This window comes from Salvia splendens, chromosome 2 (genome assembly GCF_004379255.2).
Source record: "Salvia splendens isolate huo1 chromosome 2, SspV2, whole genome shotgun sequence".
In the NCBI taxonomy this organism is placed as follows: Eukaryota; Viridiplantae; Streptophyta; class Magnoliopsida; order Lamiales; family Lamiaceae; genus Salvia; species Salvia splendens.
In genome coordinates, this window is record NC_056033.1 from 10,600,675 (window position 1) to 10,625,932 (window position 25,258).

Genomic DNA, 25,258 nt, shown 5'->3' on the forward strand with positions numbered 1-25,258 from the left:
AACCGGCGGCGGAAAACAGTCGGGCAACACCTTGGTTGCTAGGCAAAATAGTCTTCAAATAGACATTCGTGAGCTGCGGCGTGTTCGCGGAGGACAAACGTCCGACGTCGAATAGGCCTAGGGATCTGCTTCGCCTCCGCCTCCTCGCGTTGCATTATGGCTAAGCATTCCGCCATTGCATCTTGCACGGCTGCATTTAAGGCTCAAGTCAAGGTCGGACTACCGTCCTCCGAGGAACTCCGGTCGTCGTGGTGGTTCATTTTGGTTTGTGAGAGATGGAGAAATGTGAGAGATGAGAGAAATGTTCGTATGAAAAATAGAAAGACAATCAAGGTCTAAATAGACAAATTTCGAAAAAATAAAAAATAAAAATGAGTTGCATTGTCTGCGTCATCGTCCGCGTCGCCCACAGTGGGCGAACAATGCCCTATCGTCCGCGCTTCGTCCGCGGACTAAGCTTAGGGCGCGGAAGACGCATCGTCCGTCGTCCGCGCACCCACAGTGGGGCGGACGATGACGCGCCCGAGGCATCGGGCGGCCTATCTTCCGCCCCACTGTGGATGCCCTCAGGTCATATCGTAATCAAATTTAAAATCTCACTTGAGGCTTATTTGTATTTCTTGAACATATTTTGTGTACTTTTGTAAAATGACACAATTTAGGAAATGAACTACTACTACTATAATATTGAAGAAAAATATCTTCCAAATACACTTGTCTTGAAAACTTGCTGCTGTTGCGATTTGGAACACTAGAAGCAAATCAAGCTGTTCCACATATTGACGCTTGCCATGTTGCAAATTGGGCTTATCTGTGCAGGAAATAATAGGAAAAAAACAAACTTCTTGAAGATTCAATAAATGTCAATTCATTCAAAGGGGCTTCAAAAGTGTGTGTTGTTTGGAAGCATTTAACACCTTTGATTCCATCCATAACTCACTTTTTGTTGTCCAGATTGAATCCGACTGTCGGCCTCGAGTCCGTCCAACAACGTCGGGCTCAACAACATCGGACCCCCCTGGAAAAAATGAGAGGATAATTGATGATGACGACGTGTTGATGATGCGACGAAATGTTTAAGACAAAATTTCTAGATATAATTAGAAGGCATCACATGTAGCCTGACTTCTTTTTTTTTAACATGCAACTGACAGTGAAAAAGGAAGCAGACTTTTTACCAGTTTTAAGGAGTGGAGGAGGTTGGATTCGATTTCTCATACCTTGTCAGATTCGGGTATGAGCATCTTACGTTTCCTCGGTCTAGATAACAAGTGGGACGTGCTTTCCGTTTTAGCTTTATGCTTTACATAAAAGATGCGAAGAGCTTTTGATGATGATGATGATCACAGTTTGCAAGCAAGCTATCCATTTGCTGCAAATAACTCCTTCACATTTCTTAAAATGCCTTTGTCATAAGGGTTAATGAATTGTACACCGGGCTCGGGCTGGGGCTGGCCTGTACTATATAATAACATGACTATGAACTTGCAAATGGTGAACTAAGCTCTGTTCAACTACAGCATATCTGCTTTTAACAAGAGAAAGAGATGGAAAAAAAAAGTTGCAGTAACTCTACCATCATGGGGTCTCAACTTTACTCTGGAATTCTGGATACCTTTTCCAATTTATCTGCAATAATTTGTCCAAGACTTCAAATCAACTATTTCTATGCACGTTTTTTTCTTATCAATTTCCAGAATCAAGCATGTTACTTCTGTTATAATGCAGGCACCTAAGTTATTATGATTCTCATGTCAGCAAATATAATTGTTAGAAAGGAAAATATGTAAGTAAGGAAAATAAGTAAGCAAGAAAAAAAAATTACTTAGGGAATTAGTATTATGGCAAATCTTGCCAATTTTATGTAACCCTTGGCCTATTTAAAGGAGGCGTACCTATTGTAATTCTCTGAACAAGTTGAATGAATAATACTCATATATTTCAACATGGTATCAGAGCAAAGGCTCATAACAAAATCATCATAGCCTAATACCTTTCCCGACCAAGAAGGCGGTTATTTTCAACCTGCAACATGTCAGACGATGAAGAGAAACCAAATATGGAGGAGACACGATTAAAGATGAGTAAGAATGTTACTCTAGCCGTTAAACTCAACGGGATGAATTATCCCCTATGGAAACGGCTGATGAGAGTAGCCATCGTGGGAAGACGAGCAAACAGGTATATCACCGGTACACCGCAGCCGCCGGAACATGGAATGAAGGGGTACACAGAATGGGAGGAAGCCGATATGACAGTGTTCTCATGGATAATTGACAACGTCGAAACAGAAATTGTTGTCGACTTTGCACATCACCAAACCGCGCAAGCTCTGTGGGAGAGCCTACAAACTACATTCGAAAGTACTGCAGATCCATATCTGTTGTACGATCTAGAGGAAAAGGCAGGCCGAATCGTGCAAGGGGAACATGGGCTAGAAACATATTGGCGACATCTCCACGGAATCTGGGTCGAAATTGACCGATGCCAACATCAACCTGTGGATTGCTGCGACAAGGGGATTAGCCAACTTCGAACGTATGTAGCAACAAGACGGCTGTTCAAATTCCTAACATGCTTGAATGCAAGATATGACGGGATCCGAAGGGATATTCTCAAGGAAACCCCGTTGCCCTCAGACGAGACCGCATACGGTCTGGTAAAACGAGAAGCTACACGGTTGAAAATCATGCCGGCAGCAGACATCGATCTCCAGACCGGCGCAATCAACGATGGATCATCATCGGGCCAAGTCGGACACGGGTTCGCCGTTAGAAACCAGCCACCACCGCGACCAAAACAGCCACCACCACGAACCGCCGCGCAACAGCCCAATCGCCAAGGCGGTTTCAAACCCAACAAATCAAAATTTTGGTGCTCTCATTGCGGAAAACAAAGACATACTCGAGATACATGTTTCCTCCTCGTTGGATTTCCGGAATGGTGGGATGAAAATCAAAAGGCTAAAGCTCGATTAGCCATCGGAGTCGAAGATGGAGGAGGATTATTTCTGCAAGGAGCAGGGAATAGGGAGATGACTAACACCCGTGGGAGAGCAGGAGATACCGGTCCTCAACCGGGTGGAGGCGGCAGGCCCGGCGAGGCAGCCTTCGCGGAGAAGAAAGGAGGTGGGTCATATGGAGGTAACGGATTGGGGTTGAGAAACCCCGATCCCCAATTTGATTTTCAGAATAAACCCCAAAGCATGAGTAATTTAATTTCTGGTCCTTATAGTTCAGAATATATGCAATATGACCCGGGAAAATTACAGTTAGGACCCCAGAAAAACTATATTCCACGTTTGATCCCAAAACTGTCTGAAAGTTCCGTCTTAAGCCCAAATCGTTTTACACCCTTGGAAAATATACCTATTGCATGCATTGCCCAAAGTAAAATTGACCCTAAGGAGAGTGAATGGATTTTTGATTGTGGGGCAACTGATACTATGACCTACGATCTGAAAGATTTTTGTGAATTTAATGGGGCAACTAAAAGCCAAATTCAAACTGCCAATGGAGAGTTGACCGCTGTGGGTGGGAGTGGAACCATTGAAATATCCCCAACCCTGAAGCTTACAAATTGCCTCTATGTGCCCAAATTATCTCATAAACTTATGTCTATCAGCCACGTGACGAAAGAATTAAACTGTACGTTACTAATGCATCCAAATTTCTGTGTATTACAGGATATCAGGACGAGGAGGATAATTGGGCGTGGCACTGAGCGTCAAGGTCTTTATTATGTGGATGAGATTACTCAACAAGGTGGCACCGCGATGCTTGCTCACGGATCTGCAAATCGGAAAGCTTGGTTGTGGCACCGCAGATTGGGGCATCCATCCTCGGGTTATTTAAAATTGTTTTTTCCAAAGTTTTCCCATTTTAAGGATATTACTTGCGAATCTTGTGTTTTGGCAAAAAACCACAGACAATCCTTTAGATCAAGTGATACTCGTGTTAAGACTATTTTTTCTCTAGTGCATGCCGATGTTTGGGGTCCAGCTCCTATTGTTGGTGATCATGGTTTTAAATATTTTCTCATTTTTGTGGATGACTGCACTAGATTGACTTGGGTATATTTTTTGAAGCATAAATCTGACGTTTTTGAAAAATTTACCCGTTTCTTTACAATGATCCAGACACAATTCCAAACCACGATCAAAATTCTTAGATCCGATAATGGTAGGGAATTTGTTAACAAAGACATGACTGATTTTTTTAAAGAAAAGGGGTTAGTTCATCAAACTACTTGTCCTTACACTCCTCATCAAAATGGTGTAGCTGAACGAAAGAATAGGATAATCCTAGAGGTCACGAGAGCCCTGTTTTTTGACTCAAATGTTCCTAAATTTTTATGGCCCGAAGCTGTTGCCACTGCTGTCTACCTGATTAATCGTTTGCCTATAAAAATTTTGGGTATGAAAACTCCTTTGCAGACTCTCGCATCCCTTACTGATATTCCACCACCTCTCATACTTCCGCTCAAAATCTTTGGTTGTTCCGTTTATGTGCATGTACCGAAACACAAAAGAGGAAAATTTTCTGCATGTGCAATAAAATGTGTTTTTTTGGGGTATGGGGTAAATCAGAAGGGCTATCGATGCTATCACCCGGGGTCTAGGAAGGTTATAACAACCATGAATTGTAATTTTCTAGAAAGTGAATACTTCTATCACACCCAACCTCGGGGTCAGGGGGGAAGTGCTGTTCAGGGGGAGTGTGATAAAATTGGACCCCTCAGTTTTCCGATGCCACATCCAAGTATCTCGAACGTGGAACCAACAGAACAAGCTAGTGTCACTGCCGAGTCAGTCACATCTGCTGTAGAGCCTCCTCAACCGCCTACGCCTGAATAGAGTCCTCCTCCAGTGATATCCGAGGTAATTCCTGAAACTAGCTCAGATAATACAGTTATTACTCCTGACACTTTTGGTGTAGACGAGAATGAGAATGCAGCAATTGATGGTGATACCGGCTGCTATATACTCCCCAACAGAACTACTCGTGGGGTCCCGGCTAAGAGATACAGTCCTGAGAGGATTAGTAGAAGCCGATATTCTATGGCGAATCTGGCTAAAGCAAATCTAACAGAGATGGCTAGGGCGTTTGAAGCAGCACTTTACGAAGAAGAAGAAATCCCATATACGGCCGAGGAGGCTATGAAAATTGCTCACTGGCGAGAAGCAATGCTAGTAGAAATGCGGGCTCTGATGAAGAACAATACATGGGAAGTATGTCTTAAACCTGATGGAGTTCGAACTGTGGGATGCAGATGGGTCTTCACTATCAAACGGAGGCCAGATGGGTCGATTGAAAGGTATAAGGCGAGACTTGTGGCCAAAGGATACACTCAGACTTATGGAGTTGATTATGCTGAAACATTCTCACCGTTAGCAAAAATGAGTACTATTCGAGTGCTCTTCTCAATAGCGGCAGTCAGGGAATGGCCACTACATCAGTTCGACGTGACAAACGCATTCTTACATGGGGAACTGAAGAAGCCCATTTACATGGAGCCACCACCTGGATTTGTTGGAGATTTTGAAGGAGGAATGATTTGCAAACTAAAACGAACACTATATGGGCTAAAGCAGTCACCTAGAGCTTGGTTTGGGAGATTCTCTGAGGCAATGAAGAAGTATGGGTATGAACAAAGCAACTCTGATCATACATTATTCTTGAAGAAAAGAGAAGGAAAGATTACATGCCTCATCATCTATGTAGATGACATGATTCTCACGGGAGATGATGAAGAGGAAATAAGCAAGCTAAGGAAGAATTTGTTTGCAGAGTTTGAAATGAAGGACTTGGGATTACTAAAGTACTTTCTGGGTATAGAAGTGCTAAGGTCAAAGAAGGGGATCTTCATCAGTCAGAGGAAATATGTACTTGACTAGTTAACCGAGACAGGACTACTGGACTGTAAGCCAGCAGATACTCCTATGGTTCAGAATCATGGTCTGCGGATAGTTGAAGGAGCTGAAGCCACTCACCGCACGAGATATCAACGTTTAGTTGGGAAATTGATATACCTATCCCACACTAGACCCGACATAGCTTATGCAGTTGGAGTAGTTAGTCAGTTTATGCATGCACCTCAAGTAGCTCACTGGGAAGCAACACTGAGGATTGTTCGATATCTGAAAGGGACAGCGAACCATGGGATTCTATTCGAGAATCATGGACATTTAGAGATTCATGGATTCACGGATGCTGATTGGGCAGGGAACCCAAATGACAGAAAATCAACTGCTGGATATTTTACCTTTGTGGGAGGAAATCTTGTCATGTGGAGAAGCAAAAAACAGAAAGTGGTAGCCTTGTCAAGTGCAGAAGCTGAATTTCGAGGGATTAAGAGTGGGTTGACTGAGATTCTGTGGCTGAGGAAATTGATGACTGAGTTGAACTTAAACTCACAGAAGTCATGTAAGTTGTTCTGTGATAATAAGGCGGCAATCAGTATATCTGAAAATCCAGTTCAGCATGATCGGACAAAACATGTCGAGGTGGATCGACATTTCATCAAGGACAATATAGATGCCAAGAAGGTAGAACTTCCTTTTGTGAGATCTGAAGATCAGTTGGCGGATATACTCACGAAAGCTGTCGATGCAAGAAGCTTCCATGAGGTATTGGGCAAGTTAAGTATCGGTAATCCCATTACTTAACTTGAGGGGGAGTGTTAGAAAGGAAAATATGTAAGTAAGGAAAATAAGTAAGCAAGAAAAAAAAATTAATTAGGGAATGAGTATTATGGCAAATCTTGCCAATTTTATGTAACCCTTGGCCTATTTAAAGGAGGCGTACCTATTGTAATTCTTTGAACAAGTTGAATGAATAATACTCCTATCTTTCAACAATAATACCAACTGCAAACCACTTCAGCACATCGTAGATCATCTTGCCTTCAGTTTTTGGAATGCTGTATAAAATCAAAACCCATTCGAACGTGGCCTTTCCCGGGCATCATAATTTTTCAAGAATACTAACAATGCAAAGCGCCTCATGCATGTGTCCATTCTTTGCAAGTTTTATCAATCTACAACCCAAAAGATAGTTAATCAATAATTCAAAAAAGATATAAGTAATTTATGATCTAGATCATTGCACTATCTCTAAGCCTGAAAAAATGATATATTTTCATATCTTTATTTACTATTGTTATTATATTATATACTCCATTTACCAAATTGATATGTTTTATATACTGATTGTTTATGAAATCCCATATATAGTGTGTTCCTTTAGGTCCCTGATTGATAAAATTCAAGCAAAAGACATTTCCAAAATAAATTTTGATTCACACAGCTCTACTCAAAAGTTTGAGTTTGTGGTTCACTTATACTAGGATCAAGCAAAACAATGATGTACAACAACCAAATTTGTGGATGTAATAGGCTGGAATAACCAAAATATGTTTGACAAGAAAAGATAGCATTTAGCAATAAACAGAAAACTAGTTATCCTAACAATCCAACCAGTGCAGCAAACACAGTATAATGATAACAAGTGCATCAACTGTCAGGAGTTGGAGATATATGACTTACATTCCCTCTAACATCTTTTGAGGTGTTAGACTTAGCTGTAACTGTAGTCCAGAGGCTAAAAGAAAAAAAAAACTTAAGATTAGTTTCAAAAGAAAATGAAGAGGGAAATGGACAAATAAGATTAAAACTATCATTTGCATAGAGTTGAGATTCTCCTAAACAATGAGCATTATAAAAAGAGCACGATTTCATTGACCTGCGCATAGCGAGCATCAAATGAATAATGATATGAAACGTTTAACTATAAACACTTCAAAAACAATATTATCTTCAAGAAAAAAAGTTAATCGATCAAGAACGACGCAATTACCTATACAGTTTCCAAAAGCTGGACAATGATGGTCAAATCTAATAACACAATTCTTGCAGTACCTGCAAGATCTTACTCTCCTGTATGTTGTAAATGGCTGGAATGAAGCATATAGTTTAGAACTCAGAGAAATGCATGACGAAAATCATGCAGAACTGTGTTAGTTCAAGTAAATGAGCTCTTTTTGAACCGAGATTTGAGTAGCTTGGCTATGTGGAACACGGTGTCTAAGTTTCTCCACTGCTTGATGAAGCCTTGTCCCAAAGCAAGGTAGCCAAGATCTCTTCCAAATTTATGCAATAGTACAAATATATACCATTGTTTAATAAAGTCTACCTATAAATTGGTTAAGATCAAGGGAAAGGCAATGGAAGAAATTTAAAATTTTATACATGAAGAGATACAAGTATTGTCATGTGTTCACCATGCCTAGAAACACAATCTTGCATAGAAAACATGTCCTCTGGTAGATCGATCACGAAGACATTTATTAAACTCAACAATGATAAAATTATCATGGCACAAGTACAACCACTCCACCAATTAAATCATCTTAATTAGATTTGACATTTTAATGAAAGCAGTGACTGAGACGTTAGGTGTTCTGTTTCATCGAATGGATGATGTTTTGTATATACCGCAGACAACTCGCTCCTCTGTTCATTTAACATGAGCTTAGACGTCTCCCCAAAAGTAATATTTTGGTTATCATATGATTCAGTTAACGAACTCGTAGATGGATCGTCTTGCCTTGTGTTAACAAGGTCGCTCTCAGTTGAGGTGAGTGTGGAAACATCTCCATTATTGAACTGAGAATTGCATCTTTCAAATGTTTTTGATGATGATGATGATTCTTGATGAGTTGATGAAGTTCTAATGCAGAAGCTACCAAATCCTTCAATCCCTCTTGATATCTTTCTAGCCTTGTCTCTCTCCTCTTTCAGAAGGGGCCCTTTTTCAAGCAACCTCAATATTCTATCGCATTTCCTCCTCACATTCAAACCCCAATTAAATCTACACAAAAATAGTTACTCCATGTATCATCATCCTTACACATGTGGTATGCAACAAATTAACATGACATGCACTAATATGTAATGAGTACTATCACATACCCCTTTTCATCAACATGTTGAAAGCGTCCTATTTCTGTAATAACAACTCTTTCCTTTTGAAACTCTTGTGCAACACTCTCCGGCCCATGAGTCAACAAGTATTCTACTACAGTCAAAGCTTTGTAAGAAGCCCTCCAATTTCTCTTATCAAATCTTACCAATCTGAAAATTAAAAAACATGAAAGAAAAAAAAGTTTACACTAAACCATCAATAGTAAAAAATATACTAATTGAAAGAAAACCTCAAACATACACCTTTTATGCAGAATTTCAACGATTCTCCAATAATCATCCACTTCAAAAGCCGCTTTCGATATCATCTTAAGTGCTCGGGTATCCGGCCCGCCCGGATCCCCGTTGGTAGCTTCCTCAGCCAATCTAGTAACAAAACAACACACTATAATAAATCATGTCTTTTATGTACTATATTGGAACGTGACATGACATATATGTAACAAAAATTGAAATAATGTAATTAAGGATAGAAGAGAGGAGGACTTACAACTGGGCTGGTGTGACATCGGTGAGGGCTAAACGGGCAGTTTTGATCTTCTCCTTGAGTATAAACGAAACTTGTTTCTTGAAATCATGAAATGTAGGTTTTGGGTTCATCTTCAATATTGTGCTTCCTAGCATTGACATTTTCTTGATATCATCCTAATTAATCTTTTTTTAATAGAATCGGTACAATGAAAGAAGAAAACGTCAAGCATTTCAATAAAAGATGATGCAACCAATTTGACCCTCTACCTAACAATTACCAACTGCTCGGAGCTGCATCAATAGATAGGTTTAAAGAAAATGTACTATTAATTAATTAGGTTGATTTCGGTGTAACCTATTGCACTCTACAAATCTTAAATAAATGTATGGGCAAATACAACTAAATCTATTCAGTTAAATCGAATAGAGTTACATATATATGTTCTTAGCCAGATCTTAATTTATTTTCCGAACATCAATAAATTGATAGTTGAGGAGTTTGTAAAAAGAAAAGCAATGGTAGTCTCTTTAACCTTATAAGTCAAGACATGGGACATTAAATAAATTTTTTGGTCTAAATCACATGTAATCAGTTGAAGAAATGCACCACCAGATGAAGACGAGGTCACTATAGTATACACGTGGGACATTTATACAGCACACAGACGTACTTAAGAGTTTAGATATGTCTTATTGGCAAAGTTGAATTAATACTTAAAACATTATATTTTCTCTTGAATATTTACTTAACTTACATTTTCTGCGTCTAAAAAGAATATGGCCCATTTACTTCACAAAGTTAGGTATATTTTTTCAGTTCAGTAAAATTATGGCCAATGGCTATATTATTATTTGGTCCAAATTAAATATTTACCCAAGTACATATCAATTTAATGTACTGCCATCAGCATGGCACAAGGTTATATGATCTTAAATATGAGAGAGTAAATTAATTTTTTTAACTTAAAATAATTAATGTAACAGAACATATTAAGTAATATTTATTCATACGAATAATTGAATACGGTAAAATTAAATCACGAAAGCTCTTCTAAAAACTTGTGTAAATATATCAAAGCAATAATGACTAAAATTAAATTAAGTCTATCTATACTAATCTAAAATAGGCGAGTTTTGAAATTATTTTCATAAATACCATTAACACATTTTTTGTATTTTTATAATAAAATAATTTATATTAAAAACTTCATAATGTATAACCGTAATAATTAGAAATGAAAATGACCATAAATTTTGCATTCTAGTGAACAAATGAGGGGAGAGATTATTTTCCTAAATACGTTAACGCTTTTTGTATTCTTAAAAAACATATTGCTCTACATTTATATTCATGAGGGGAAACAAAATGTTTCATTAATTTGTTTATAAAATAAACTAATTAGGAGTAGTATCTTTTTCTTGGTGTGACAAGGTATTTATATGCATGGAAGTTAGCACCGCCAATCAATTTTTTTATCAATTATTTAATGTATTATCAATATTTTTTTATTTTCAAAATTAATTAAGTTTATTTGTTAAGTTAACCAAATACTATATTATAAAAATGAAATAAAACAAAAGTATAGCGTTGAGGATCAATTTAATAAAAATGATCGTGTATGTTTAATTAGGACCAATTCAATTGAATAATTATGCCAAATTAGCTAATTGTTAAAATTTTATAAACTTGTCATTTTTTCGCTTAAAATGGATCAATTTGTAGTGTTTGAGACCATAAACTATGAAAGATAATATTTTAAACAAAATTTACAAAACGATTGTACATTTAGTAGCAAAAATAGACCAAGTCATCAATAATTAACCCAAACCACGAAGCAAAACAATGAAATTATACATTTATGATCCAAGATTGATTGAATATATCCTTGGATGGGGTGAATGGATTGCATTAATGATCCGACCCATTTATTCAATGTTTTGTCACAAACTTCGCTATAGACACCGCCGTACACCAAATTCACCGGGCATAAATTTTTTAGTGATCATACTGTACACATAAAGTCAACATTTTATAAGAAACTAGTATCACACCCGTGCTATGCACGGATTAAGATATTTTCAAATAACAGGGATTAAAATATAATTACTGTGATTTAAATTAACCAAAATGGTGGTTATATAAATTAGTACGGATTGCAACGCAATAAAAAAACACTTAAACTAACAAACATATAGTACATACGAGTAAAATAATTAATGTTATTTCAATTAACCAAAATGGTGCTTATATAAATTAGTACTGATTGCAATGCAATAAAAAAAATACTTAATTAGCCAAATAGTTCAGTACCCAATTAACTAAAAGAATAAATCTAATCATTTAAAGACTTCGACTAATCATACTAATAATTCGAATACCGAAAAAGCATAAACCTTCCTTCTTCCTTCTTCCATCATCTTTGTACCTTATTTTTTATCGAGACACTCCATAAAAGATACATATTCAAATCTTAAATTTGTAATGCCTCTACTACAATGCAAAAAATACAGATACTCATCAACCAACTAACCGAGCAACTATAGACAGCTCGAATATGATTACCCTAATGGTGAAATCACATAAAATAACACAAAAAAACCCTTAGATCTATGGCTCCATCGCTGCCACATACATGAAATAGTCGATCACCATCTGCATCGATGTGTCTTCCGCGTCGATAAGGTCCGAAGGCTCATGTTGATATTCTTCCTGTAATTTCCTCGGACCCCAACAATGTCCAAAAAAAAAATGTAAAAATGAATAACATTGAAAGAAAATGTATTTAAAGATAAAAACTAAAAGTTAATGTTCCACAATTCATAAACATTAGGCGTGCAATGTGCATGCTATTTAATGGTGTTGGTGTAAGAGTAATGACTCTTTGGGTTTATGCTTAGTTCAATTTCCAAATCCAATTTCTGGTTATAATCTTCAATTCATATATAAGAAGTACCTTACCTGGTTCATACTTTTGGAGCATGCTCGCCTTTCCTCTTTTGTTTGTGGACTTTCATCAGCACATTCCTACGCCATCGACATTAATGATGCAAAACAAAAGGAACATAAACTAAATTCTACATCAAGAAATAACTTTTGACCAGCCACAACAATCTAATTCCATACACATCCACTGCATGTAGAAGGTGAATAGAAACTCTCCAATTGTCAATTGACAAAGACGTGAAGGTGGTGTTGGAAACACAATCACAAGAGCAAGGCGAACACCAAATAGCCACCGCAGTTGAATACATTGACATTTAAACAAAATCGGATAGCTTTTGGTATCCTTGTGACTTTTAGTTATCCCATTATCATATCGAAATAAATGTTTCACAATTCTATTATAATATGCTCTTTCGAAGAACTCATTCATTCCATTGATTGCTAGAAAAAACATTTACAATGATTAAATGAAATTAAAATATTATTAGGGAATATGTAGTGTCATCTCACATAAAATGGGGTATAATTTTATTAAACACACATAAATGAAATTTTACAATGATTGACATACACCAGCCGGTTATGAACAAATAACAAAAAGTAATTTCAATTAGATTATAATTTTAATATAAAATGAAATTTCCATAAATACCCCCAAAACTCCCCTTTTATATATGTATAGATAACATTACTTATTAGTAGGAGTATACCGTTTTAATGTACCAAAAATTGAAACAAAATCATAAGAAACAAAGATGATGACAAAAATTGTGAAGATCTACAGACTACAGAAAATTGATTTTTACACGCAGCTTTTGCAGAAAAACAAACGAAAATAGTACAGCAGCCGAGGAATCTGCATTTAGGCCATCCACAACGCTGTTCCTATACCGTTCCTATACCGTTCCTTAAACCACTATTTGAGGGCCCCACTGTACTTTTTTACTCCATTCCTTAACTAAGGAACGGAACCTGCAACCCTCCGTTCTTTAACCGTTCCTTAACCGTTCCTTAAATTACTATTCATTCTATTTCAATTTTTATTTTTATTTCCAACTAAATTAAATTAAATAAACACACTTTATTAAAAAACAAACATACTTTATTAAAAAACAAACATACTTTATTAAAAAACACACAATATTAAAAAAAATTACAACTTAAACTTAAAAAAATTAAAAAAAACACACAATTCAAATCCTAAAAAAATAAAAAACACACAATAAAAAACACACAATTAAACGTGGGAAAATAAAAAAACTACTCCGCCGGCGAATCATCCTCCGGAGGCGGTCGAGGTTTAGGGGGAGGGGGAAGACCAAGTAGTCCTGCCATATGCACAATTCCGTTCCACCAGGCCGTGTATTGGGCGTACGAGAAGCGGGAAGTGTCCGCCATTGTGGCGGTTATGTACGCCACCATAAGTGTGTTCGAGCCTCCTTGTGAGCCCGATCCCGAGGCCGACTGGCTTGATTCTCCTCGGCCCTTCCTCGCTCTAGCCGCTTTCGCCGCCTTCGTCCCTTGCGGACGACGGCGCCCACGGCTAGATCCCTCGTACTCGGCGGCCGTAACCCCAACCTCCTGCGTGCCACGATCACTGGGCGCATCGGTGTCACCAGACGAGTACTGGCCGCTCGTCGTGTGCTTCGTCCGCTTTGAGGTTGATCCCGAGCTGGAGCGGACACTACCGGCCCACCTTTCCTCGTCCTTGACATTTTTTGAGGTTGATCCCACCCTCCGGCGCCGCCACCACAGTAATTGCCGTCGCCGGACATTTTTTGAAGAGATAGAATATGAAAATTGGAGAGAAATTGATGTTGATGTAGGAAGAATAGATGTGTAGTTGTGTATAAAATGAATGAATTAGGTGTATTTATAGAATAAGAAAATAAAAATAAAAATTAAAAAAATTAAGAAAAAGTTAAAAAAAACGGTAATGTTACCGTTTAAAAAATTTTTTTTTTAAAAAAAATTCGATTTTTATATAAAAAAAAATAATTATTGCGTCATTGCTGACGTGTCCCACTCGCGGGCCGGAGAGTGGGAAGCACGCACGCACGGGGATCGGCCACGTCGCCCAGGCGCGTGGCGGCTTGTTCCGTGCCGCGTTACGTGCCGTCGGCACCCGGCACGGAATGGGAACGGGACGGGAGCGGAATGCAGCGCCGCAACGCGTTCCGCGGCGAAACCGTTCCGGCGGAACGGCACGCGGAACGCCGGCGGCACGCGTTGCGGGTGCTCTTAAAACTAAAATTGTACAACAAAATCTAGTCTCCAAAATTGTCCAATAAATAAACTCGCCTTATTACAAAACAAAATTGGTCACCACATTCATCCGAATTTAAATCAAATTCCCCTTTGCTATGGTGGAATTTAGAGCCCCATCAATGATTCTCCGTGTTACTACTAATTTTCTCCTCTCTTTACAATTTTAATTTAACTGATACGAAAGTAAAAATATTTCTGTACACCACAATATCCACAAAATTCCCACTCCTCCGCCCACCGCCGCCGCCGACAACCGATTAGCCGGATCGTAATTCTCCGGTGACAGCGCAATATCAGGCGGCGGAGCTCCGCCGCCACTAGGCTTGTAGATCTGGATCGGACCCCTCCCGAAAAATTCCCGGGGCAACAGCACCCTCGAAACCCCGAAAATTGCGATTGGGTTCTGATCGAAAACCGTCTGCGTCACCGAGGCCTGCACGATTCCGGTGTCGATTCCAACGGATCCGTTAACCCGGGAGATGTTGAGTGTGAAGCTACCCGCCCCGTTCTGCTCCGTGGCGAGCGTGGGCTGGACCGGGTTCACGATCGACTCCAGCGATCCGAGCGGGTAGTAGGAGTGGAGCACGTGGAATCTGAGCACCGCCGCCTTCCGATCCGCCGGCAGCGACTGGAATTTGGCCGACGGAGGGAGGTCAGCGAAGGCCTCGTCGGTGGGGACGAACATCGTGATCCCGGCGCCGCCTTCGTCCGCCTCGAATTCCGAAATCACCCCTGACGCGGCGAGCATTGCCGCGGCGACGTTGAAATCGTGGCCGTTAATGAGCGTGGTGGTGATGTTGAGGCCGAGCGGGGCGCGCGTCTCCGAGGCAGCGAGATCGGGATTGGCCGGGAGGAGGAGCGAATTGAGGGAGAGGATGGAGAGGTTGTAAGGTAGGGTTTTGATTGGGGAGAGGAGGGTGGCGGTGGAGGCAGGGGAGTGGAATATAATTGAGGAGGAGGAGTCGACGGTGATGTTGACAGAGCCGGAATTGGCAGAGGCGCGGCCGGTGGTTTGAAGGAGAGTGGCGACGAGCTTGCCGGCGGGAGGGATGCGGCGGAGGTCGGGGAGGGAGAGGTACTCGAGGAGGACGTGGTAGCGGAGGACGTCGGCGATGTTGGGGGCGGAGGGGGAGTGAAGGAGGGAATTGGGGACGGCGAGGAGGGTGAGGGAGGAGCGGGAGGAGAGATCGGCAGCGATGCCGGTGGTGGAGAGGAGGGAATTGAAGGCGGAGAAGGAGGGGTAAGAGGAGAGGAGGAGGGTGATGTTGAGGGAGGAAATGGGGGAGGGTAGGAGGAGGAAAAGGAGGAGGGTTATAGGGGCAAAATTGGAAATGAAGATTGAGATAGCCATTTCTGTATTTTGCTGTGGAGTGAGTGAAGAAATTAAATGGGTGGGTGGAGACTGGAGAGGAGAGGAGAGGAGAGGAGAGGTGATAGATGGTCCTACGCTGGGGTTATTTCTTTATTGCTATTTATGTTTTTTGTGTGCCAAATAGTATGTTTTTTTGTCATGTTGGATTTGGAATAATGCCACTACTTGATATCAAGATTCGTATACCATTCTGCAATGCATTTATTTGAATCGCAATTTGGTTCGTTTTCACAATCTTCTAATTTGCTTTTTATGGTGAATGAGTGTACTTACTGATTTAAATCATAGTAGTAAAATGGTTTAAATAGCTTGACGTTAGAGGCTTGGATGTGAAGGATCACACGAGACACGACACGTAATTTGAGTTGGGAATATATTATACACTACAGGCTTATTATAGAAAATAAATGGAGTACAATTATATGTAGTCCACTTTGCTATTTTGTTCCCCATACATTTCAATCACTCAATACATTCACATTTCATATATAAAAGGGAAAGATAATTTTTCAATCCACTCCCTTTTTCATTTCTAAATTAAATATGGACTCCTTTATTTAGAGGGAACTAGTAGTAAATTGGTTTTTTTCATAGTTTAACTTTTCTGATGGTCTTGTGAGAGCATCCGCAACGGTGGGGAAGAAGGCCGCCGTCCGTGCCAGCAGCGAGGACGAGGCTCGCCGCCGTGCCAGCGAGCAGTCGACGTGGCGGCACACGATTGGGCAACGGCATAGCCGTTGCCTTTGAATAATTTTTTTTAAAATTCCTTAATTAATTTTAAATAATGATAAAAAATAAAAAAAAATTTCCAAATCCCTAAAATATGGCCGTTTTTTGCCCGTTTTTCTGAATTTTTTTGATTTTTTTTTATTTTTTTCCCCAAAATCATCTATAAATACACACATTCATCATCCATTTATCACATCAAATCATCTCTCATTCATCTCTCATTCATAATTCTCATACAAACTATCAACACATCCATCCCTCACTCAAAACCTCAAATGGATTTCACCCATATTATGGCGGAAGCGGAGCGCGAAGAACAAGAATACTACGAACAACATCGTGCCTCTTACGAAGCATATGTCGCGGTGAATATCCCCGCTCCTCCTCCTCAACGAACTAGATCAAATCGCCGCTACATCCATCGTGACCGGGAGGGAGCCCACGAAAGGCTCTTTGCCGACTACTTTGCCGACCAGCCGCGGTTTCCGGCATATTACTTCAGGCGCCGTTTTATCATGTCAAAGCGCTTGTTCATGAGAATTGTCAACACATTGTCCGCACGTGTTGAATTCTTCCAAACAGGTCCAGATGCAACCGGCTGGCAAAGTATCACGCCGTTGCAGAAGTGTACGTGTGTCATCCGACAACTCGCTACTGGGCAAACGGCCGACATCTTCGACGAGTATTTGCATATTGGTGAGTCCACTGGAATCCTTTGTCTAAAGAATTTTTGCGAGGGCGTTCGTTCAGCTTTCGGGGATGAATTCCTTCGGGCACCCAGCACCGATGATTGCCAACGGTTGCTTCGTCTTCACGAATCAGTCCATGGCTTTCCCGGAATGCTTGGCAGCATTGACTGCATGCATTGGAGGTGGAAGAATTGCCCGAATGCTTGGAGGGGACAACACTTAAGCGGTCACAAAGGAGGCGGCCCAACACTTATCCTTGAGGCGGTCGCCGACTACCGCCTATGGATTTGGCATGCATTTTTCGGCGTTGCCGGAGCCAACAACGACTTGAACGTGCTCTATTCTTCACCATTCTTCAATGATGTGATGAATGGTATAGCACCGGCGATCGACTTCACCATCAACGAAAATACATACCACATGGGTTACTATCTCGCCGATGGTATCTACCCAAGGTGGTCGACGTTCGTGAAGACGCTCCACAACCCGCACGACCCGAGACGGGTTCTTTTTGCGCAGCGTCAAGAGTCCGCGTGGAAAGACGTCGAAAGAGCCTTCGGGGTCCTTCAAGCCCGATTCAACATTGTGAAGGCCCCGACTCGGCTGTGGTACGTGAATAATATCGCCGACATCATGTTCACGTGTATTATCTTACACAACATGATTATAGCCGACGAAGGGCCGAGGGCGGCTAGCTTCTACGACGAGGATGAAGCCGGAAGCTCAACAGCGAGGTCTCCCCCACGCCGAGGTGAGCATACGATGGTTGGCCAGAGGATCGAGACAAGGCACACAATGCGCGATACCCGAACCCACATTCAGTTACAAGAAGACCTAATCAACCACATGTGGATGAAATTCGGCAACGAGTAGTGGTTTTTTTAATTTAATCACATGTGGATGAAATTCAACAACGAGTAGTGGTTTTTTTAATTTTTAGTATTTTAATTATGTAATTTTTAATTTTTAGGCTTTTAATTATGTCGTTTTTATTTTATTTGTCATTTGTAATTTTATTTAGGTTTTTTAATGAATTTTATTATTATGGAAATGTTATTGTTTAATATAATTTTAAATTGAATTTGTGCTCGTCCTTGCGGAAGAGTACAGCTGTGGGTGTTGTGCTCTTGCCAGAGAGCAGGCAGAAAAAGTGGGGCCGGGCTCACAACCGTGCAACTGGCAAGAGCACGGTTGTGGATGTTCTGATTGAAGTTATTGAATCATTTCTTTTCTGAAAAAGAAGTTTTTTTTTCTTTTATATCTTAAATATACATTTTCTGTCATACAATATCGATTTTGAATCCCCATTTCAATATATGGATGGGATTTCGTAAAACAAAATCTTAGACAGAAGTTGCACTCAATTTTGACCATTGATACCAAAGAAATACTACAAATGTACATATGGAACTTTTATACGGTATAAAACGTTCAAGTATAAAAATGACAATATGAATTTAGCTAATTTACAAGAGCATTGCTTATATAATCCAAATGTATATCATATTTTTTTATAATAAAATGTTATTTAATTGGTAAACTATTCTTTTTTCATATGGATAGATTGGAATTAAATCATTTAATATGTGTGGATGTACCTGAGTTGTAACTTAAAATAAGAATGTTGCCTTTTTTTCTTTATTTATATTTGGTGGGGTACTTTTGCAAAAGTGTATATCTATAAATTTATTACTCCCCCCGTCCCAACTTAATTGTCACTCTTTTCCATTTTGGTCCGTCCTAATTTAATTGTCACGCTTCATTTTTACCATAAATAGTAAATAAGTCTCACATTTCACTAACTCATTCTACTCACATTTTATTATAAAACTAATATTAAAAAAATGGGTCCCACATTTCACTAATTTTTCCAACCAACTTTTCTTTACATTTCTTAATACTCATGCTCACTCTAAGAGTAAGAGTGACATTTAAGTTGAGACGGAGGAAGTATATGCATTTATTAATAGTATAATAAAAAAAATTATGTGCTACATACTTTATGTATACACTTTACACGAGTATCAACTTCATTTGGTGCACATTTAGCATTATTTATTTTGTTTTACATAATTTGATTCTTAAAATTACTATTGATATTTTTAAATTTTATAAAATTCATAAATAAGCAAAACAACTAATTCAGATGTGATTTTTATGAATTTTAAAAATTAAAATTATCAATAACATTTTTTATGGATTTTAATCAATCTTAATATATAAAATAAAACAATCAACGTTGCATGTGAATCAAATGCAAATAGTAGTTCACATAAGATATGTACATAGTTGATAAGTTGATTTATGTTGCATGTTTTCGATCTTTTTTTGTTCTATAATGAATGTATTTGCATGAGTAGATGCGACTTCTGGTGTGCAAATAATGGAAATCTGCAAAGAACATAAGTAGGACTATAGGTGTAACGCCCGACTCTTCGTATCTTTTATTTTAATTATTCTCGAAAGAGCATCAAACTTTAACGAACAACGTCCTTAATATATATTGAGAATTTATGAAGTTGTTATCCAAGAGCCCAAGTCTTTCCATGTTTTTTTATTACGCGATCAAGGTGAAGAAAACTTCGATAGAATTAGACGATTAAAGGAGCATTGGATGTTTACGACCGATCAAGAGATTTTTTTTTAATTTCGTTTAGTACAAAGAATTTAAGTCCAAATAAGCAAGCAAGTCCATAATGATATAAAGTACAAGTGTTGGGCTATGTCTAATTTCTCTTGAGCCCAAATTCTTTCAAAACTCGGCCCAATTGCTTGAAGGTCAGCCACATAGTTAATATCACATGTCATACAAAACTAATATCAAATCTACTGCACAAACTAGTACAATACATAAAATAATTACAAAATTCTGTACTAATAGTAATATCAGATGTAGTAGATGGCAAAAAGTACAACACAAAATAATATCACACTTCGTATTAATACTAATTGTGAGAGGTAGTGGATACCACAAAATAATATCAGATCAAGTAGAAGGTTTGAGTACATACGGGTACTCCTAACTTATGTATGCAATCCTACATAAATGCATACCAAAATCATCATCAGTCTGCACATTCATTTACTAGTCCATGGACAAAAACAAACAAAAAGGAGTAGTAATCAAGTAGTAAAGGGTAGAGACACAGACTGTATGTGATTTACAACAAAAAAATATTAAGTTTAGAGATTTGCAATGCCATTCACAAAAAACACAGTTTCATATTGGATGCCAATTCAATTCAATCAGCCGTCTTCCGACGACCCCATCTCCGAGCTTTCCGAACATGGGTTGATGACAAAGCAGCACGGCTTGGTCCAGCAGTTGTCTCCGTAGGAGGGAGAGGAGTTCGGTCCCTGTGCGCGTCAGGCTCTTGACTCCCATCACCACTTGCTTGACTGCGTTGGCTGTTGGGTGGTCATTCTAACAAGTCCGCCTATTGTGCCCAATTTGTCCACACCGACTGCATGAGAGCACTGTAGTTCGCTGGAGCGATTCAACTCCATTATCGTGAAGACGTACCTATCAGCAAATCAAACTTGCATTCTTAGTGAATGACGAACACCACATATGATACATATAATCTGAAAAAGATGTTACCTGAGGTTGTTCTCTCAGTGGGTCCAGCTCAAAACCAACCTCCGAAGACCTCGACCAGTTTTCCATACCATTGACAGGGTACAACACATGCTCATATAGTGTCGCCATTCTTGCCCTCGCGTAAAATGATGATACATAATCAGTCAGAAGGTGCTTACACTTGAGTATGGATGTTGCAGCATGCACGCAAGGGATCCCACTGATTTGCCAAAGCCTACACGTGCATGTCCACCACAAACTAACCAGCAGACCCAGAGACCAGGTGCTCATTTTCCCCATTCCACAAGGCTCTCCAAGAAGTAGAGTTGGATGTCGCCTTATCAAGGATCTCTTTTATGATAGGTGGTACGGGGTAGTTGTAGTTCTTCACCCACTGACCTCTTATCTGGATGCGCTCCAATTGTTTTGTTTGAATTTCCTCCAACAACGTCAGAATAGGTTTTTCACGTGCCTCGACGATCTTAGCATTAAACATCTCACACATATTGTTCAGTTGCACAATAATTTCGACATTAGACGATGGTAAATCTTGATTCACAACCCAAAACAGTATTATATACTTTAAACATGTGTTATACACTTAAAACTTGTTTACTTGTGTATCACATTTTGCATGTCCAGAGAAGTACGCCTTAACCCATTTTTCTTTTGGTGCCGCACCCACCAAATGCTGATAGGCAGCCTGGTTGTACACCCGAAGTTCATCCATTCTTTGCTCGAAAACCTCCACAGTCGTGCTATCAAATATTTGCCACATCCTTTTCTTCAACTCTTTACCTGAGAACCGCTTCTTAAAGTTGTTGTACGTATGTTGTACACAGAACCTGTGCTCACTCTGCAGATACTTTTCATCAATTATCTTCGACAAACCCTGTCCATATAAAAATGAAAATAGTTACCTAACAAGTTGTAATATGATATGAAAAAAATTCCAATTACAATACTTACCTTCTGCTGATCAGACTCAAATACATATCGAGGGCCGTTTTCTGATAGCTGCAAGTCCTCATCCATATGATCTAGAAACCATTTCCACTGCTCATAGCTTTCTGTTTTACAAACAACCCAAGCTATAGGCCACCATTCATTGTTCTAATCGATCCCAATGGCAGTCAATATTTGTCCCTTATACGTCCCCCGCAAAAAACATGCGTCAAGGAAGATGATAGGTCGACAGAACCGTGTCCATCCAATCTTTAGTGGCCCTAGTCAAATATAAATTCTGAGGAACCTCGGACTTGAGCTTGGTGTGCGTCTATGATTCTCATAATATATCTGAACAGTCGAGCCGGGATGCATTCGAAGCAGCTCATTCTTATAGTAGAAGAGCCTCTTGTATTGCTTGTCGATACTCCCAAATATGCCTTCGAGTGCATGTCCCTTAGCCCTGTATGCCTTTATCCGACTAAGTCTGGAACCAAACTGCTCATATACACATTCTCTGATTGCAACCAATGAAATTTGCGGATTTGCTTTTATCTTCTTAGTGAACTGTTTCCCCAACCACTTAGCCGTGATCCATTTATTTTCTTGAACCTCAGAACATGTGTAAATATGCTCACTGTTCAATGTTTGCACCACGTAGTCCCCATTTTTTTCCTCATGCATGTACACAAACCAAGTGCACTCACCATCAGCCCCACGACACACAACTCTCACTCATGTATCATCATTCACTTTGATATGAACGGGCCTCTTCGACATCAAGCCATACTGTTGGAGGACCTCTCTAAAGAAGTCTCGGCTGTCGAAGATATCTCCAGCACTAAATTGTGGCAACTGATCAGTGAGTATGAACGACCGTTTCACACGCCTAGGTGCTTCATCGTCTGAATCAATATCCCTCACCTCGGCATGGCTACGTCATATAGCAAGTCAGCATCTTTAGCCATCCGTTGGGCTTCATGATTGTGAGTATCTACCACATGAGAGAATTTGGGGCGTTTAGTTGTCTTCGAGGTAGATTTGGTTGCGGCTGCGGCTCGCTTAGCATCGCGTTGCCTGGTCATTTCTTCGAAATAATATGCAAACATTTGCTCATCACGACACATGCTTGCCAGAGAAATGAACTGATCGAAGTCTTCGCAGTCATCATCACTATGTATATCAAAACCGTCGTTGTGCAGAGGGCAGTTGCCTATGTCTACGTCGCCATCCTAGACCTGGCCGTCTTGCAAGTTTATGTTCACATCCTCCTGCCCAGGTGCAAATCTTGTTCTTCCATTGTTCACATTCTCTACACCATTTGTAGTTTCTCCTCCATGGTTTTCCTCTGTGTTTACCTCCTCAACCACAGGTGGAAATCTTGTTCCTCATCCATTGTTCACCTCCCCAGTCCCATTTGCGTTTTCTCCTACATGGTGTAGATCCTCAACCTCATTCAGCCGCACAAGATACTCCTCAAACACAGCAGCAGCTTCAACAAAATCTTCCTACCCATCCATAATTAGCCTGTAAACATCATCCTCTGTTTGTGCATTACCATGTACTTCTGATTCAACTGCCTCACAAACTACTTCAGCTGGCTGCAGAGTCAACCAAAAAAGCAGTTAATACCACTTCATTCTCTTCCTCAAATCCAACCCAACATAATATCAAAATCAATATGCATCAGAACTAATATCCAAATCAATACCTATACATAATATCAAAATCAATATGTATCAAAACTAATATCCAAATCAATACCTATACATAATATCAAAATCAATATGTATCAAAACTAATATCCAAATCAATACCTATACAAATCCAAATTTCAAACTTTCAAAACCAACAAACTAATAACCAAATCAATACTTATAGAAATCAAACTTCAAAATCAGTGTCATAACAAATCATCAGCACCAATTCAAATTGTAGCTACAAAATCAGCCCAGCCACTTCTGAACACCATATCCCAATATATATGAATATATAACAGTGGTAGTACTTCATCCTCATTAGATTGTGCTTCATCAGCTACAGGTTGGACTTCATCAGCTGCATGTTGAACTTCATCTGCTACAGGTCGAACTTCATGTGATTGTCCAACTGCAGGTTCAATTTGATCTTGTAATTCTACTATCCCATGTACTTTGTCAACCTACTACAGACCAACCAAACATAATTTCAAACACATTATGCAAACATAATGTCATAATGAAATCAATGCATATACAAACAATACTCTATTCAATAACAAAATTTCACTATCAATAACAGAGACAATACCTCATCAACATGATATTTTGCTTCATCAGTTGCAAGTTGAACTTCTTCTTCTCCAACTGCAGGTTTAACTTGATCCTGTAATTCTCTTATCCCGTGTACTTTATCAACCTACAACAGACCAACCAAACATAATTTCAAAAACAGTATGCAAACATAATATCATAACGAAATCAATGCATATACAAACAATACTCTATTCAATAACAAAATCTCAATATCAATAACAGAGGCAGTACCTTATCAACATGAGATTGTGCTTCATCAGCTGCAGGTTGAACTTCTTCTTCTCCAACTGCAGGTTCAACTTGTCCTGTAATTCTCCAATCAAATGTACTCTGTCAACCTTCAACAAACCAACCAAAACAAAATAGCAAAATAAGTATGTAGTAAACTAATAGGCAGAAATATCAAATTCAATACTGGAAGGGGGGGAGGGAGATTCAGAGAGACGCTCTTTCGTACGTATGCACAGAAATTGATCAATGCAAGCGCTCGGTCAAGACACCATGCTTCTTAAGTCTACTGGAGCACAGGGTCCAGGAACTCAAGAGAACATACAGTGCTTTAGTCGTTGGACACTCTCAACTCCCCTTTCAAAAAATAATATAAATCCCTCAACCCGAATATTATGAATTAGTATAGGGAAGTGGGGTCGATCCCACAGAGATGGACTCGCAAAGTAGTGCTCAGAGGCTTTGGACAAACAAATGGCTGCTGCCACGCAAAAGGGTTGAGAATTTTAAACTAACTCTAGACCTAGGCAGGAAATGTAAATGCTAGACCTAGGACATGTTAACTTGTAAATTCAGACTTCGACAGCAAGAAACATAACCACTTCCTGGACAGTGTAAACAACTACCTAATCTAGCTAAACAGAATATAACTGAAAGTGGGGACCATCATTCAAAAAGTGGCAAGTACAGAAAGGACTGCAGACAAAAAACTTTGATGCTAGCTCGTAGCACAATGCATCCTCTCAGCTGGATTA

The 25,258-nt window shown here is 39.4% G+C and overlaps 2 protein-coding genes across 7 annotated transcripts; both read right to left on the minus strand.

Moving 5' to 3' along the window:
- Nucleotides 1-587: 587 nt before the first annotated feature.
- On the minus strand, nt 588-9,695 carry LOC121787760 (clathrin interactor EPSIN 1-like). Of its 6 annotated transcripts, none has more exons than XM_042186617.1 (8): nt 9,474-9,695; nt 9,227-9,349; nt 8,972-9,133; nt 7,919-8,870; nt 7,547-7,601; nt 6,807-7,038; nt 1,221-1,629; nt 588-1,018 (listed from the first exon to the last, which is right to left on the minus strand). In XM_042186617.1, the coding sequence occupies exons 1-4, from the start codon at nt 9,611-9,613 to the stop codon at nt 8,414-8,416; spliced, it is 882 nt and encodes a 293-aa protein (XP_042042551.1). In that variant the 5' UTR covers nt 9,614-9,695; the 3' UTR covers nt 588-1,018; nt 1,221-1,629; nt 6,807-7,038; nt 7,547-7,601; nt 7,919-8,413. The 6 variants fall into 6 exon arrangements, with proteins under 6 accessions (XP_042042551.1, XP_042042539.1, XP_042042560.1 ...); XM_042186605.1 differs by having other exon boundaries at nt 1,221-1,456; nt 1,577-1,629; nt 7,547-8,870; XM_042186626.1 differs by having other exon boundaries at nt 588-811; nt 941-1,018; nt 7,547-8,870.
- Nucleotides 9,696-14,666: 4,971 nt separating this feature from the next.
- On the minus strand, nt 14,667-16,268 carry LOC121760864 (fasciclin-like arabinogalactan protein 4). The gene has a single exon (XM_042156464.1). It carries the CDS (start codon nt 16,015-16,017, stop codon nt 14,830-14,832), a length of 1,188 nt encoding a protein of 395 aa, XP_042012398.1. The 5' UTR covers nt 16,018-16,268; the 3' UTR covers nt 14,667-14,829.
- Between the last annotated feature and the right edge of the window lie 8,990 nt (nt 16,269-25,258).